The sequence below is a fragment of the Microcaecilia unicolor genome, chromosome 8 (assembly GCF_901765095.1).
Source record: "Microcaecilia unicolor chromosome 8, aMicUni1.1, whole genome shotgun sequence".
In the NCBI taxonomy this organism is placed as follows: Eukaryota; Metazoa; Chordata; class Amphibia; order Gymnophiona; family Siphonopidae; genus Microcaecilia; species Microcaecilia unicolor.
The window spans coordinates 11337052-11353851 of NC_044038.1; the positions used below are offsets into that span (position 1 = coordinate 11337052).

At 41.9% G+C, this 16800-nt stretch overlaps 1 protein-coding gene across 2 annotated transcripts; it reads right to left on the reverse strand.

Annotated features, from left to right (window-relative positions):
- Nucleotides 1-1117: 1117 nt before the first annotated feature.
- CPSF4 (cleavage and polyadenylation specific factor 4) lies at nt 1118-16793 on the reverse strand. 2 transcript variants are annotated; one of them, XM_030211036.1, is made up of 8 exons: nt 16258-16793; nt 13815-13865; nt 10477-10626; nt 7349-7444; nt 6109-6202; nt 5410-5482; nt 2922-3095; nt 1118-2128 (listed from the first exon to the last, which is right to left on the reverse strand). In XM_030211036.1, exons 1-8 carry the CDS (start codon nt 16358-16360, stop codon nt 2060-2062), a joined length of 810 nt encoding a protein of 269 aa, XP_030066896.1. In that variant the 5' UTR covers nt 16361-16793; the 3' UTR covers nt 1118-2059. The 2 variants fall into 2 exon arrangements, with proteins under 2 accessions (XP_030066896.1, XP_030066895.1); XM_030211035.1 differs by having other exon boundaries at nt 10477-10629.
- Between the last annotated feature and the right edge of the window lie 7 nt (nt 16794-16800).

Genomic DNA, 16800 nt, shown 5'->3' on the forward strand with positions numbered 1-16800 from the left:
CTTGGGCCTGAGGCTGGAATGGGACTTGGGCCCCCAAGGCACCCCCGTAGCTACGCCACTGCCAATATGTTGTGTCATCGAAATTGGGTGGTGGGCCGGTGGTGGGCAGACTTATACGGTCTGTGCCAGATCCGGTGGTTGGGAGACGGGGAATAGTGCTGGGTAGACTTATACGGTCTGTGCCACAACCGGTGATTGGGAGGCGGGGAATAGTGCTGGGCAGACTTATACAGTCTGTGCCAGAACTGGTGGTGGGAGGCGGGGCTGGTGGTTGGGAGGCAGGGATAGTGCTGGGCAGACTTATACGGTCTGTGCCCTGAAAAGGACAGGTACAAATCAAGGTAAGGTATACACAAAAAGTAGCACATATGAGTTTATCTTGTTGGGCAGACTGGATGGACAGTGCGGGTCTTTTTCTGCCGTCATCTACTATGTTACTATGTTATATGTTATCATGTAACTTCAGTGTCATAGAAGTCAAACTTCTGATGCAGGCTGATTAGCCAAAACTTGGTCAGATTCAGTCATCCCTCAAACTTTTCCCGCTTGCTCTCTGACTCCTCCTTCCTTTTGACTACTGCTCTTTCCCATACCCAGGTTACATATCCTGTATCCCACACCTGCCTAAGCAATTCAGAACCACTTGTCCAGAGGGGGCTGCAATGGAATGCTAGTACAATAGACTGAGTTTATAGCAAAGATCTCTCCAACCTGCACACTCAGGAAATGAACTTATTACACATGCCCTCAAGGGATAGCTACTGTCAGATTACACAAGAATGTGCAGTGGATCATAGGTGCGGGGCAATTTCATCAACAGTACACACTTGAAACAGGGAAAAACACAATTTGGGGGTTAAATGGCATGGGGAAATGTAACCAATGTATAGCCCTGATGTGCCTTGTGTGTAGGTGTTCTACGGCTGTATTTTTTTTATAAAATAGGCAAAGATATGCATACATTTCTGCCTGGGAGGGGTTATTATATGTTCCAAGTTTAGAAAGGTACATAGCTCCTCATGTTATAAGATGACCTCCTCTATCTCATTTCTTACATTTTAAAGTAACAAGTTTCTTTCCTTAAAATAACTCCAACAAAATTTATGTAAAAAAAAAATTTATTCCAATGCCATAAAAATGTCTAGAAACTGGAACACTGTCCTAGAGCATCATTTCAACCTCTTCTCATGAATCTGATTTTTTTTTTTCTCCCCCAAAATTAAAGAGTGATTTTCTTTTTTTTCTCAAAAGTATGTTTAAAAAAATATGGGGCTGGTTAATTGTCTTGCTGTTACCGTAAGATTGTTCTACAACCACAAAAAACTATGCCCCTATTCTGTAACCCTCTGCAGCCAAAATAGTGTTTCAAGTTCCCATGAGCAGTGACTACATTTTAAGAGCAAACCAATCTTTTCTCCCTTGGTGCCCTATAGCAAATTCATTCATCAAAACTTGAAAAGTTGACATTATCTATGTCGAATATTAAAAGCAGCACTATTAAAATCTGGCCAACGCAAGTAAACATTTAAAAAAAAAAAAAACACAAAAAACTTCAAGATAGACATGAACCAGGAAATATGTCATTGCCTGGAGTCATCTTCCATCCATCCCCTCTCCTCTGAGCCTGCCATTACCACAGTCCTGTGAGAGTAAATACAATGTCTGTTAGGCTGCAGGGAAGAGGATGGCAGCCCAGGTTTAAGCAAGAGGCTTCAAAGTTGCTCTGTCCAGATTTCTCTTTGTCCTTCACTGAAGGATAACAGGAGAAGGAAACTGCAGAAAAGCACATCAGGGCAAAGTCTGTACTGCAGTTGGCACATCTATTTCCATGCCTGCCACTGGCCAGGAATCATGAAAGAAGGCAACACAACACACAAAGAAAAAAAAAAAAAAACACATCTTAAAAAATAATTAAAAGAAAAAGGATTCTGGATCAGATAACAGTAGGGTAAACAAGTTCTCCAGGCCGAGGCAAGGTGTCAACCAATTTTTTAAAAAAACCCAAAACAACCAACCACCTTAGCACTGATTCGTGTGCTGTCCAGCTCTGTTCAGGTTATTACTGTCCACTGAGGAAAGCTAAATGTCCTTTGCTACATCTGTTCGCATAATGTCCTTTCTCACCACACTGGAAAAAAAAAAAAAGAGAGTGTCATGTTTACAAAACTGACAAATGTAATACTAGGACCCAGTTTTTAAAAAAATTACAACATTTTCTGGAAAAACATGAGGTTTTTGTGTAGACTGGTGGTATATGTGAATTGTAAACCTCATTGTCTGCTCTGTCCCCACACACTGATTTTGCATTTTCTGGTACTCTACGTTTATAAACCCAGCAACTGTATCTTCCTCCCAATCATCCACACAGCCCCTGCCACCTTCCGGGACATACTTTACAATCACAAGGAAATGCTTGATTTTGGGAATGGAGGAAGGTGAAAGATGCCTTTGTAGCCCTTCTTTTGGTGGAGTGAGGGTGACTCCCAGAGGGCACATAAAAATATATAAAGACGGGGGGGGGGGGGGGGGGGGCGGGTTGTGGATAGTAGGCGGAGACACAGACCCTACGATCATACCTGGAATGTGGTATGTTGTACCTGTCTTAACTATGTGATGCTCTGTGTTTGTAAATTACCTTGATGCCTGAAGTACAAAGCACACAGTATACTAAATCAATCAAATAAAGAACCAAAGGTGTATCGGGTCCTTTCTACTATCTAACCTCTTCCCAAGCTAGTTGCTGGATACCGTTATAAGTGGGCATCTGGAATGGCATCACTTCATCAAGCATGGACTGACATAACATCTAAAACTTGGCAGAGTTGTGAGGAGGAGGTACGACTGACAGCCTAAAACAATATCAGAACGTCAGATCTCTTGTGTTTTCACATTTTTGGTCCATTATCTTTCCAACACCTTACCTTATAGCAGGTGACCTGGTCCAGTGGCCGGGGTCCTCTGCCTCCAGTACTGTTGGGCTGGGATGATGGCATCACCCCTATAACCTGTGGAGTCCTTTGCAGGTTAACAGGTGAGTTTAGATTTGTTAACTGAATTAGGGATGACGACCTCTGTAATATCGGATTGTTATTTTGCTATAAAGAGATTACACAAAACAAATGTTAACAGTGGTGGTAGAAAATCGTATTTAAGTGAAACTTATAATGTTTTCTATAAATGGAAATCCTGGATTTTAATAGAACAATTCATAATACTTTTTTTTTTTGGGGGGGAGGTGCAGTTTAGAATGGCCAAGCCCCACTGCCTTTGGCACAATAAAACACTGGTTCTCTCTACGCTGGGAGGGTGAATGTAAATCTCATTGGAAACCTTGATTATTTGTGTTAGAGAACAGTTAGTACACTTTGGATAAAACATTCAGTTTTACAGAAGCTGTACCTCTGACCCATGGTGTACTGCATTACTCCCATCCAGACAGGTCCTCAATTATATTTTTAAACAAGTTTTGTTAATTCAACTTCTAGTTAAGACAAGAACTTTAACACTCCAGTATTTCAAGAATTCAGCAGCCTGTCTGAATGTACCATTTGATAATAACTAACGCAAGAGTAAGTATATTGTATTGGGCAGGGGTCTAAACATAAACTTATCTATTTAAGTACAATGGTCAGCATTTAAGAAAAACGCTAGCCGCCACAGTTAAAATTAATGCCAAAACCTGGATACCATCTGACACTAAATAACTAGTTTCAGCGCTGACCCTGGAAGTGCCATGGCAAGGATCATGCAGTCCATGGGCATGTCACGGGAAGCCCTAACCCCTCCAAGGACATGCAGCTTAAGATCTGGTAGACACCACTCTTAGTCCTGACAGTTCCTATAAAAACTAGATATAAAATATAAAAAAAAGGAAGCAGCAGCTCCAGGGCATACCCTATTACAACTCTCGCACCACTTTGCAAACTAAAGACCTCTTTTCTGTTTTTAGTTTAGTATTTTTATTGACAATACAGAAAAAGCAGCAACAACAACTCAAAATTTGAAAACTCCCTCCCCGTCCCAGGTCACATAATACAATTACACGTTGCTAACTTGAAAATAAGTATCAAGTGGCACCCACATTCTCTAAAGACCAGCTCGATTCAAGAGTTCTGGATGTGGTAGGCAAAAAGGTTTAGTAAAGTTCGGTGTCGAACCTCAACATTACATCTCATCAGTTCAGATGCTGACCTACCATCATCATAGAACATTATAAAATTCAACACATTTGGATCAGAATGGTCTTCTAAGTGTTAATTAATATCACCCAATATTATCAGATCAGTAAAATGCATAGAGCAATAAGAAATCTCGAACAACTTTTCTTGGGCTTTTTGCCATGATTTAGACGGTCTGTAAATCAACAATAGAGCCAACGAACCTGCCTTAGATCAGGATATAAATTGACAAGTAATAGTTTCAAAATAATCATCACCATAATTATCAACAAGCTTAATATCCAAAAACTCTCTATACAACATAACCAATCCTCCCCCCCCCCCCCCCCCCCATCCTGTCTTGGGCAACTTACAGTCTTAAAACCAGGAGGGCAAATAGACCGAATATAAGGTGAATTATAATCTGGAAGCCGTGTCTCTGTTATAAAGATTAAACCTGAAGAAAAGTCTCATAACTTCAGCCTTACCACAAACTGGCCTAGCATTAAAATATAAACACTCCATCACTTCATAGTTTGAACAGTCTAATATAGATTTCCTACAAAGTACTTTTAACAAGGTCTCGATATAGAGAAGTAGCCTAGTGGTTAGTGCAGTGGACTTTGATGTCGGGGAACTGGGTTCAATTCCCACTGCAGCTCCTTGTGACTCTGGGCAAGTCACCTAACCCTCCATTGCCCCAGCTACAAATAAGTACCTGTATGTACTATGCAAAAACCACAGAAAGGCAGTATATCAAGTCCCATTTCCCTTTCCCTTATAATCTGCACAAGGTCTGGAGGTTTTATATACAGAATTTATGTGAACTGGTGTTGGATTAGAACATACTGACATGCAGTCCACCAAATTATCTGCCTAAAATTATAAATTACCATTTCTAGGTCGCTGTGATCGGCTAAAAATGGTCAGAATCAAAGACACAGCGCTGTGGCTAACATCTTTCTTAATAAACCCACCCACCGAGCCTAATCCCAAGCAAACACTTAACCAAAACATTTTGGTCACAAAATCTAAACCTATTAAAAACTATTAAAATAAAAAAAAATCCAAGACTTACATACAGTCTTCAAAAAACACTTGGCGTCAATTCAAGTGTGTACACTTTGTCACAGATTTAAAGTGTCATATTTAATTACCAGAAAATCACACGCTATAAAACAAACAGCTGTTTCGAGTTTCATGTGGCAGAGATTTCACTGAGGAGGGAAGGGAAGGAAGAGTGGTACAGTACCTTTGGTGGAATTGGTGTTTGTGGAGGAAGAGGTGGCTGCTCAGTGGTTCCCATCGGCAACTCAAATCGAGGACTGGATGACACACAGAGAAATAAAAACTACTATTGAATTAAGAGATAAAATAAGTGGAAAAGAAGATTAGCTCCAGAGTTAACAGCAAGGGTGAGAGCAGTACCCCGAGGATACAATGAAATACCCCTCAAGAATACATATGCTTAAGAAAACAGACTCAAGAACAAGATGGGGTTCACACTTTCCACACAAAAACAACAACAACAAAAAGAAGTGGAAAAAGAAACCAACTTCAAGAGATCAGTCCAAACACAGCTTTATTTGGACCCTACACGGTCCGTGTTTCGGCTTTAAAAAGCCTTTCATTTTGAAATCGTCGATACGAGACAGTATACCTCCCCTGATCAAGAGATAGTTGTTTATGCGCTCCATCATCAGTTGGTATAATATTGAGCACTCATCGATTGACCCCTGATGAAGGCTTTTTAAAGCCGAAACACGGACCGTGTAGGGTCCATATAAAGCTGTATTTGGAGCATCTTATCCTGGTGTTTGGACTGATCTCTTGAAGTTGGTTTCTTAAGAAAACAGACTCTACATATCTAAATAATTAGCTACATATAGTAATCACTCTTTCACATCACAATAAGAAGGGTAGTGGGAGAGCAAACCCCAAAGTTACTCACTGCATGAATTTACAAGTTGGCCCCTCCGGACAGAATCCCACCAGATAATTAACACAGATGACTCTTCGAGTGTGCCGATGTCTGCAAAGGGGACCTATAAGATAGTGTTCATCACGTACATGAGAATGAATAAAAGAGGAATACTTTGAGATTTTGTTCTCAAGGTGGGGGAGAAGTCACAAAAACCAAAAAAAAAAAAAAAAAATCTGCTTTCTCAAACAGGGCCTAGAAAAGGGAGACTGCAAATGGCAGTAGCCCAGCTTCCTGAACAGGGAACAGAACCAAACTTCCCCACCTATTTTTAAAATTACCTTCCAAAACAATTTCTTTTCACAGTGGGGAGGGAGAGAGAGAAGGTAGATTTAACAAATGGGACAGGCTACAGCTTTCAAAGAAGGAGAAGGAGAATGGAGAAGCTTCTTGATTGAGCAGAAACTATCTTGCTAGGCCTGCATCTGATGGCTCTTACTGTCCTTTCTGAAATTATTACACAAAGAGAATGAATTTATAAATGAATGCTCCCATTTAAGCACTTTCATGACACATGGCGAGCAACCTTTCTACAAACAAATGGCCTCTGGGTGTCCAGATTCTGTTACTGAATACTAGTATAACCCCCGTCTCAGAACACTTCACACTTAGGTTCCTTCAGTTACACCAGCCATAGACCCAACTGCAGATACCCAAATGTGACAGAGCGCATGTAACTTACTGTAATCTGCAACTTGCACATGTAAGCGGTGTGAACGTCCTCCTTGCATTTACATGCTATGCCACTTACGCACGCCCTTAGGTGTCTTTGCAGCCATTTACACAAAAGTGTACATTTACTGCAAAAGTGCAGGTATTCTGTACACTTACACACTCAATAGCACTAAAGGCAGGCACCCTGTTATTGCTTCCCATATAATGATACATAGTTTAAGTGCAACGTCTATAACACCATATGTGTTTCTCAGATCAGGTTATACTGTTCTGTTCCTCTCCACTGGAAACTTAGGACTCCTCAAATCCCTTGTCCCATATCTTATCAGGAATGGCCTACATCCAGTGGTTCTGTTCCAAGTCCCTTACCCCGTATCTGTCAGGAATGGCCTAAGCCCAGCGGTACTGTTCCAAGTCCATTATCCCACATCTATCAGGAATGGCCTATGCCCAGCAGTACTGTTCCAAGTCCATTATCCCGTATCTATCAGCAATGGCCTACAACCAGCGGTTCTGTTCCAACCAGCAGACTTACCGTGTTTACAGAATCCTCTGTCATACCAAGGGCAGTCCTTAATCTTAGATTCTGGGTCAATATGTAAAAACGGGCATTCTTTGTTACTGCACTCTCCTGTGGGACAGTCAAAAATAAGTCAATTAGGAGAAAGGAGAAGGAGCACGAATACTAGAAAGAGAACAAAGTCTAGATCTGACATGCAAGTACTGTAATGCTGGGCCAGTCTCCCATATTATATCTACCCTTTTGAACCTACTATTGCACCTGAGCACCTTAAACAAGCAACCTGAAATCTACCACAGTTGAACAGCACCTGCAATGGGCATCATGTGGGCCCTTGATGTCCTCCTGATCCCTGGACTTGGTATTCCAGTTACTGAGATAAAAGAACCACAATTCTAAGTACTATAATGATCAGTCGAAATTCTGCAGTACTTGGTACCTCTTTTCCCAGAGGCAGTTTCAGAATAGATGACCTGCTGTTATAATTAGCTCTACTGATTTTAGGTTTTAACTGATAACCACCAATAAAACATCCCTGATGCAAAAAGGTGTTTATGGATAAACAGTGGAACCCCCCCCCCCCCCCCCCCCCCAGTACTCTTCCACCCATCCCCTTGCCTGGGCTGAATTTCCCACTCTGTTTTTAAGCTTTTACCACACTGACTGCTCTTCAGCTGCATAAATCTGTGTATTTTGATTTCACTGGAAGATGAACCCAACAGCAGCACCTGAAACACTGACTTATTATATTCGCAAATATCCCCTAATTATCTGGAAAATAAGCACCTAAATGTAAAACCTAAGAATAGAAGTCCTAATTATAATTTTGTTCCGGCAAGAGACAAATCTGAAGGAATGATCCCAGATAAACCTGTATCTCATGTAACCCTAGCTCCTTACTCCTTCCACGTACAGGTTTGGTGCACAAAAATGTACAATTATGGTCTGAATTTACAGGACATAGAAAAGCCCCTCAAGGACACAGATGCTTATTTTAGAACTGCTATGCATGTTTTAGGCACGCATAAACCAGCATTTAGTTGTTTATATTCCATACATCTTGATTTTACAAAGCTGGAATATACACATCTAAACATTTTTAATGTGCAGACAGCAAGGGTCTGGGCATTTTTGGAATGGTGTAGGGCAGGCCTCAAGAATAAATATGTATTCCCCATTTCCTAAATCAGCGTTGGGCTTTCCACCTGCTACCTGGGACGTCTAAGTTTCAGTTATTGGCGCTCCACTGGAGGGATTCTCTGTGTTCAGCTACTAAGAGGAAGTTTCTTGTTCCAGCACTAATTTTCGCTGGGCTGAATCAGCGGCTTGTGCCATTATCTGCAGCCAGTCTGAGGTTATGGAATGCATTACTGGGTCATGTTCGTTTTGCAGCAATTTAAGGTGCTTAAAACATACATGTATGTGAAAGCTTTTCCCAACATTTGAGATTGAGTGAGATTTTTTTTTTTGTAATTTGATGTATGATGTTTTGATAATATCTGTCTTATATTTTTATGTAGGGTTTTTTTCATGTAAAGCGCCTAGGGTAGGCAGGGTATAATTTTTTTTTTTTAAATAAATACATTGGGGAGTTTGCCCCCCCCACCACAAATGTGAAACTGGCGAGGGATATTGGACTCTGTAACTGCTTAGGAAAAATATACATTTATGTTTCTAAAATGGCTGACATAAATGTGTATGTTGGTTTCAGAAAAAACATAACATAGTAGATGACGGCAGAGAAAGACCTGCACGGTCCATCCAGTCTGCCCAACAAGATAAACTCATATGTGCTACTTTATATGTATACCTGACCTTGATTTGTATCTGCCATTTTCAGGGCACAGACCGTGGACGTTTGCCCAGCACTTGCCCCACCTCCCAACCACTAGCCCCGCCTCCCACTGCTGGTTCTGCTACCCAATCTCCGCTAACCTTCCGAGGGTCCACAGGATTCCTTTATGTTTATCCTACACACAGATATATGCGCCTGTTTTGACCCCATTAATATTTTAGATGTTTACGGTTCTAAAATAGATGTTCCTGTCACACATAAAAGTCTCTTTCTTCAAGTACTTTAAAACAGGCTCTACGACGGCAGATCTGAAATACTAGCTGAACTTGAGGTGTCTTAACTCTGATTTGTATATCCCATGTCCACACACATGGTCCCCATAGTTACGTCAGATATTTACTAAGCTGCGCTAACAGATTTAGCATGCTCTAATGATAAGACACCCATTGGACTATAATGGGCGTCTTATTTAGCATGCGCTAAATCCATTAGCGCACCTTGGTAAAAGGACCCCTATATGTCTGCATAGGAAGTTATGCTGGAATCACAAGGCAAAAATACCAAGACAGCTTCTAAACTGTCTAGTAAAAATAGAAACCATACACTAAGAACAGAAGAACTGTCATAATGGGTCACATGAAAAGGTCCATCAAGCCCAATATGTTTCCAACAGTGGCCAAGCCAGACAAATTATCTGGAAGGATCCTAAAAACTAAATATATTTCACGCCGATTCCATGCTAATAACAGTGTGTGAACTTTATCTCCAGGAACTTGTCCAAATCTTTTTTAAACCCAGCTTTGCTAACTGCTTTTAGCACATCCTCCAGAAATGTTGCAGAGCATCTTAACTGAAAAATTATCTTCACCAATGGTTTTAAATATTGTACTTAGTAATTTCATAGAGTGCTTCCTAGTCTTGAATTTTTGGACAGCATAAACAAATCATTTTATGTTCACCTGTTCCTCTCCACTCAGGATTTCACAGACCTCTCTCACATCTCCCCTCAGCCATCTCTTCTCCAAACTGAACTACCCTAATCTCATCAACCTTTCCTCATAAGAGAATTGTTGTAGCCCCTGTATCATCTGATGCCCTTCAATGACAAAGTGTATTTTTAAGAAAAAAAGGAAGGTGAGGAAAGAAAATGTCACAAAAAGCTGGCTAAATAATGATGTAAAAGAAAAATCAGAGCATATCCCTTTGAAACAAATGGTATTTTTTACTCTCCTGTTTTTCATGGAGGCAATGCAAAACAGACTAGAGCCACTTCTGTATTTCAGCAGCAATCAGAAAGGCCTGAAACCCCCGGGCAACAGTCCATACACAGCAGCACATGCCACTTTACCAAATTTGGAATAAAAGTAGCACTCGGGCATTTTGGTCATGTCATATTCATGGAGGAATTCACACTGGTCTCCTTTCTTGCACAGTCCTCGCAACCAGTGTTTGCAAACAACTGTCTTTTCTCCGCTGATGTGCCGAAAAGGACACATCCCTGCTGCAGAATGAGAGAAAAGAAAGAGAGAAGAGTCCATCGTATATGCAAAATAATTTTCCAGGTTGTTTTGTTCATACCAAGCAGCACTCAAAGTTTCATCAAATTCCAAAAGATTAATTTTCTTATCTATTTCCACAGTTCATGAACCAGATCTCAAAACATTACTTAATCTTGTATTTAATTCACACTATATTGTAAAGCTCAACTTCTTTCTAAACGTTGTTATAGTTTTAAAGAAGAAAAATAATGTAGCATAATCCAGCAGGTAGCACAAAAGAACTGAGAACAAGTAAAATGGCAGAAAATTACCAAGACTAAAGGCTAAAGAGAATCCACGTCCGTGGAGAACTCAATAGATCCCACGGGGCAACAAACAGAAGTAAAAGGAGTGGGAAAGTGAACCAGGCTTGTCCAAATAACTGGAACCAAACAAATAATTAATGATAAAATCAACAGTTTATTAATATTTCCTTAGGAATGATTCGACACAACACTGTGTTTCGGCCTGATGGCCTGCATCAGGAGTTTATAAATAAAAACATCGAACAATATGTAAATAAAATAAACCTTAAAAAGGCCGAAACACAGCGTTGTGTCGAGTCATTCCTAAGGAAATATTAATAAACTGTGTTGATTTTATCATTAATTATTTGTTTGGTTCCAGTTATTTGGACAAGCCTGGTTCACTTTCCCACTCCTTTTACTTCAGAAAATTACCAATACATTTTTTAAAACTGATTTTTGGAGCTTAGTATCAATGTAGACTACCATTAAGACAAAATATACATGTTTCTACCTGCATTTAGCGGGGGTGTTCCTGGGAGTAAAGACTGCAAAAACACATACACTTATTTTCAAAAGTATGCATGTTATTTTCATTGGAAAAAGTACCTGCTGAAAAAGGACTTTATCCTTCAGCAATATTCTGAAGTCAAACTACACCCATACTTTCACTTTGAAAACTGGTGCAGTCTGTGGGTATGCAGATGGCATGAAAATTGCTCATTATGGTTTTCTAGCAGAGGGACCAGTTTTCTTAAAACTATCAATTTCTAGCATTACTAAAGGCAACCTAGACAGATTACTTCTAACAGAGAGACAAGAAAGCCAATCAAGCGTACACTGCAAATTCTATTATATACATATACAAGGACGAGAAGTAATAATTTATTATGCAATACAATTTCTTTACCGCCTTTCAGAAGGAATTCACATATAAGGACAAGATTTACTGAATGCCTTTATATAAAAGGCTGACCCCCTAATGGTAATATTGCGACACTACCACTAGAGATCGCTTCTCCACCCCCCCCCCCCACCCCCAATTCACTAGACTACCCAGGATCACTTCTGGTTAAGTCCCGTGGATGGCTGGGGAACAGAGGACCTGCTTTATTAGCGACACATTTCTTTATCCAGGTCCTGGCTGATATTCATCTGGGACCCACATAAGTTTAAGCGGGTATAGGTGTGTCTGCATTTTATACAGTACTATCTGCTGGCTTTGCTATGCAGGCAGTAGCTAGAAATGTGGCCTGTGCTCACGGGCCTAGTGGTTAGGGTGGTGGACTTTGGTCTTGGGGACCTGAGTTCGATTCCCACTTCAGGCACAGGCAGCTCCTTGTGACTCTGGGCAAGTCACTTAACCCTCCATTGCCCCATGTAAGCCGCATTGAGCCTGCCATGAGTGGGAAAGCGCAGGGTACAAATGTAACAAAAATAAAATAGATACTATTGGAGAATCTACATGGAATGTTGCTATTCCACTAGATTCTACATGGAATGTTGCTATTCCACTAGCAACATTCCATGTAGAAGCCTGCGCGGCCACATTGGTGATCTGCAAGGGCCGACTTCTACATGGAATGTTGCTAGTGGAATAGCAACATTCCATGTAGAATCTCAAATAGTAGCAACAGTGGAGGAGTGGCCTAGTGGTTAGGGTGGTGGACTTTGGTCCTGAGGAACTGAGTTTGATTCCCACTTCAGGCACAGGCTGCTCCTTGTGACTCTGGGCAAGTCACTTAACCTTCCATTACCCCATGTAAGCCGCATTGAGCCTGCCATGAGTGGGAAAGCGCAGGGTACAAATGTAACAAAAAAAAAATAGATACTATTGGAGATTCTACATGGAATGTTGCTACTATTGGAGGTTCTACATGGAATGTTGCTATTCCACTAGCAACATTCCATGTAGAAGGCTGCGCAGGCTTCTGTTTCTGTGAGTCTGACGTCCTGCACGTACGTGCAGGACGTCAGACTCACAGAAGCAGAAGCCTGCGCGGCCACATTGGTGATCTGCAAGGGCCGACTTCTACATGGAATGTTGCTAGTGGAATAGCAACATTCCATGTAGAATCTCAAATAGTAGCAACAGTGGAGGAGTGGCCTAGTGGTTAGGGTGGTGGACTCTGGTCCTGGGGAACTGAGTTCGATTCCCACTTCAGGCACAGGCAGCTCCTTGTGACTCTGGGCAAGTCACTTAACCCTCCATTGACCCATGTAACCCGCATTGAGCCTGCCATGAGTGGGAAAGCGCAGGGTACATATGTAACAACAAAAAAAAAAAAATATCACTTAGATTGTGAGACCACTAGGGACACAGAAAATACCTGTATATAATGTATACAGTGCTGCATATGATTAGTAGTAGTAACGTTTTTTTTTTACATTCATACAACAATATAGTTAAAATAGTAAAAATATATATACTTGGTAAAGGGGGACTGAGAGGTGCAGCACTCTCCAAGTCTAATTATGATAAAAAATAAAATTCAGGGTCCAGTAACATCTCTCAAATGGCCCCCAGCATTTCACTATTTTTTTCTGAAGCTAATCTTCAAATCTCTGCTTAAAGCCCACCTCTTCAATGTCGCCTTCGGCACCTAACCTCTACACCTCTGCCCAGGAAACCTAGACTGCCCAACTTGACATTTCGTTCCTTAGATTGTAAGCTCCTTTGAGCAGGGACCGTCCTTCTTTGTTTATTTTGTACAGCGCTGCGTAACCCTAGTAGCGCTCTAGAAATGTTAAGTAGTAGTAGTAGTAATTTCAAGATTTAGTTTAAACAAAGCAATATGAGGTTTCCTCTCATTTTTTTAAAATACATAATCCAATATGTCACTATGGAATCTATTATATTCTTTACTGTTACCTTTGGAAAATCTAGCCAGGGTTTTCCTTACCTTTAACACATGCTGATTTCAAAAAGAATTCACAGACTGCAGCTCCTGATTCTGAAGGAAGAAAGCACAAAATGAATATAGCTTCAACCACCTGGTTCACAGAGATTCAGCATGAGAGAACCAAAGAGATTAAGCACAAAATCTCCGCTGTGTTTACTAAACCTAGGGCCTTTACTGAGCCACGCTAGAGGCACGTTAGTGCTTTTAGCGTGTGCTGTGGAGGCGCCCACAATATTCCTATGGGTGCCTACAGTTAGAACACGCTAATTTTGTGCACGCGCTAAAAACGCTAGCGCACCTTAGTAAACACAGCCCCTAGAGTAGACCCAGTTCAATGCTTTATTACATGATAGATAGAAAACTTCAACTTACTCAGATCAAAGAAATTTTTCATTCATATGTCCTACGTTGTTTTAAATAAAATGTTAGTTGAACCTTTCTTTAGGATATAGAAATTAATCTAATGCATGCCAATGTTAATACCAACAGTGATGCAAATTCAGTAGCTCCCTAAATTTTGCACTCTCTACTCATCACCAAATGTCATGTATTCATTAACTCTGCTTTTGCTGCCCTGTGGCCTAGCCCTGCTGACATCATACCAATCCCTAGCTCCACTGTAATCCACCATCTTTTCTTTGCAGTTCTTTTCTTTAAGTAATGATTTGACAAAACAAACTCACAGTTAAAATCTTTGCAGCACCTTCTGTGTCCCTGTTATTCTATATCACACTTTTCTTAAATCAGCTACCATTTTCATTGACTTTTGACTGTATAGATCGTATTATGAATGCTTGCTAAGTTCAGCACTGAATCCTACACCTATAGCCCCCTAAGCCGTAATCATTAGTAACCTCTGCAGTCTCCCCAAATGTCTAATATGTTCAAAATGCTTTAACTCTCTTTTTCAAACCTGCCATGGGATCAGTGGATTTTCAGTATATCCACAACGACTATGTATAAGAAACTGCGACTCAGCATAGATAAATTTATCTCATATTCATTGTGAATATCCAGAAAACCTGGCAGGCTATGGAGTCTCTAGGATGGGTTTGGGAAGCTCTTGTTCAACTTATCTCTCTTCTGAGATGACAAAGAATTTCAGTATCACTTAGTTCTAACTGCCACTTTAGCCTTCTTTAATTCTACCGACAATGGTGATGACCAAAACTTTCTGTAGACATGCAATTTCATTTAAACTGATGATTCTTCAGAAAACGATGAGAACATTATCTGATTATATGTCAACGCCACTAAGCCACAGTTGGCGAGTACAGTGCATTCGTCTATTGCATATAAGAATTTCAGTCTTTCGTGGTGTATACCTAACTCCACCGTTGCTGACATTTATCTAATTTTTTTTCATGCAACAATACGGCCAAAACCTAATGTTAAGCCATTCAAAACAAATAAGAACAGCCTGCCTATGGAGTGGAGGAGTAGCCTAGTGGTTAGTGCAGTGGACTTTGATCCTGGGGAACTGAGTTTGATTCCCACTGAAGCTCCTTGTGACTCAGGGCAAGTCACTTAACCCTCCATTGCCCCAGGTATAAATAAGTACCTGTATATACTATGTAAACTGCATTGATTGCAAAAATCACCCTATATCAAGTCCCATTTCCCTTTTTGAGATTCTACATGGAATGTTGCTAGTGGAGGAATAGCCTTATGATTAGTGCAGCAGACTTTGATCCTGGGGACCTGGGTTCAATTCCCACTGCAGCTCCTTGTGACTCTGGGCAAGTCACTTAACTCTCTGTTGCCCCAGGTACAAAATAAGTACCTGTATATACCTGTAGTTGCAAAAACCACAGAAAGGCAGTATATCAAGCCCTATTTTCCTTTCCCTACATTGCCCCTGGTACAAAATAAGTACCTGAATATATGTAAACCGCTTTGAACGTAGTTGCAAAAACCTCAGAAAGGCGGTACATCAAGTCCCATTTCCCTATGGGGTACCTGTATGGGTATCAAAGGAGAACAACCCTTTCCTGTCACACATGTCAATGAGCCCCTTCTTGACGGGGCTGGGTCTATTCCAGTACTATAATTTCCAATAACCTCTGAGGATCGCTGCCGGAGCTGTCTTTGCACTTTGTCGCCACGCACTGAGGCCATATGCTGAGCTGCCAAGTTACCCATTCCAAGCTGGAGACCTTTAGGCCGGTCCTGGTTTTAAGCTTACATCCCAAAGCAGCGTGGTATTTGTAGTCCATGATTCTATCCACTGAAGTCAGTGCTGCGGGTCCCATAATGCACCAGGATGAGGTTGGCAGAAATCCAGGACCGGCCAAACAGTCTCCCTCCTGGAATGGGTAACTTGGCAGCTCTGCATATGTTCTGGGGTGAGAAACCATGAACTCCATTTACTCCACTAACTAATGAGGAGGAGGAGAAGAAGAAGGAGATGCCGCTCAGAGCGACCCGGGCCGGCTCTACTCACTGTCCATGCCGGGAAAGGGCAGCGGCTGGGCCCCGAGCTGCTGCTCCACCGCTATCTCCAGGTCGAACCTGATGTGGTCCACGCAAGCGATGAGCTCCTGCATGGTGGTGGGGGGAGGAGGGGGCAGAGCCCGGGAGGACAGAGAAGGCGAGCGGGAGAGGGTTAAGAGAAACACCAGCACCACCACCCCGAGGAATGCCGGGACGCACCCTTCACCTCTCACCCCGCTTTGCCGTACAGATGACCTTTGCCGGCGCTAGGCACGACTAATCGAGAGCCGCTGTGCAGATGACGTCAGGAGAGAAGACGCGGCGGCCCCGCGGAATGCCGGGACGCACCTCGCGTAGGTGACCTTTGCCCGCGCGGGCCTGGCTAATCGAGAGCCGCTGTGCAGATGACGTCGGGAGAGAAGACGCGGCGGCCCCGCGGAATGCCGGGACGCACCTCGCGTACATGACCTTTGCCCGCGCGGGCCTGGCTAATCGAGAGCCGCTGTGCAGATGACGTCGGGAGAGAAGACGCGGCGGCCCCGCGGAATGCCGG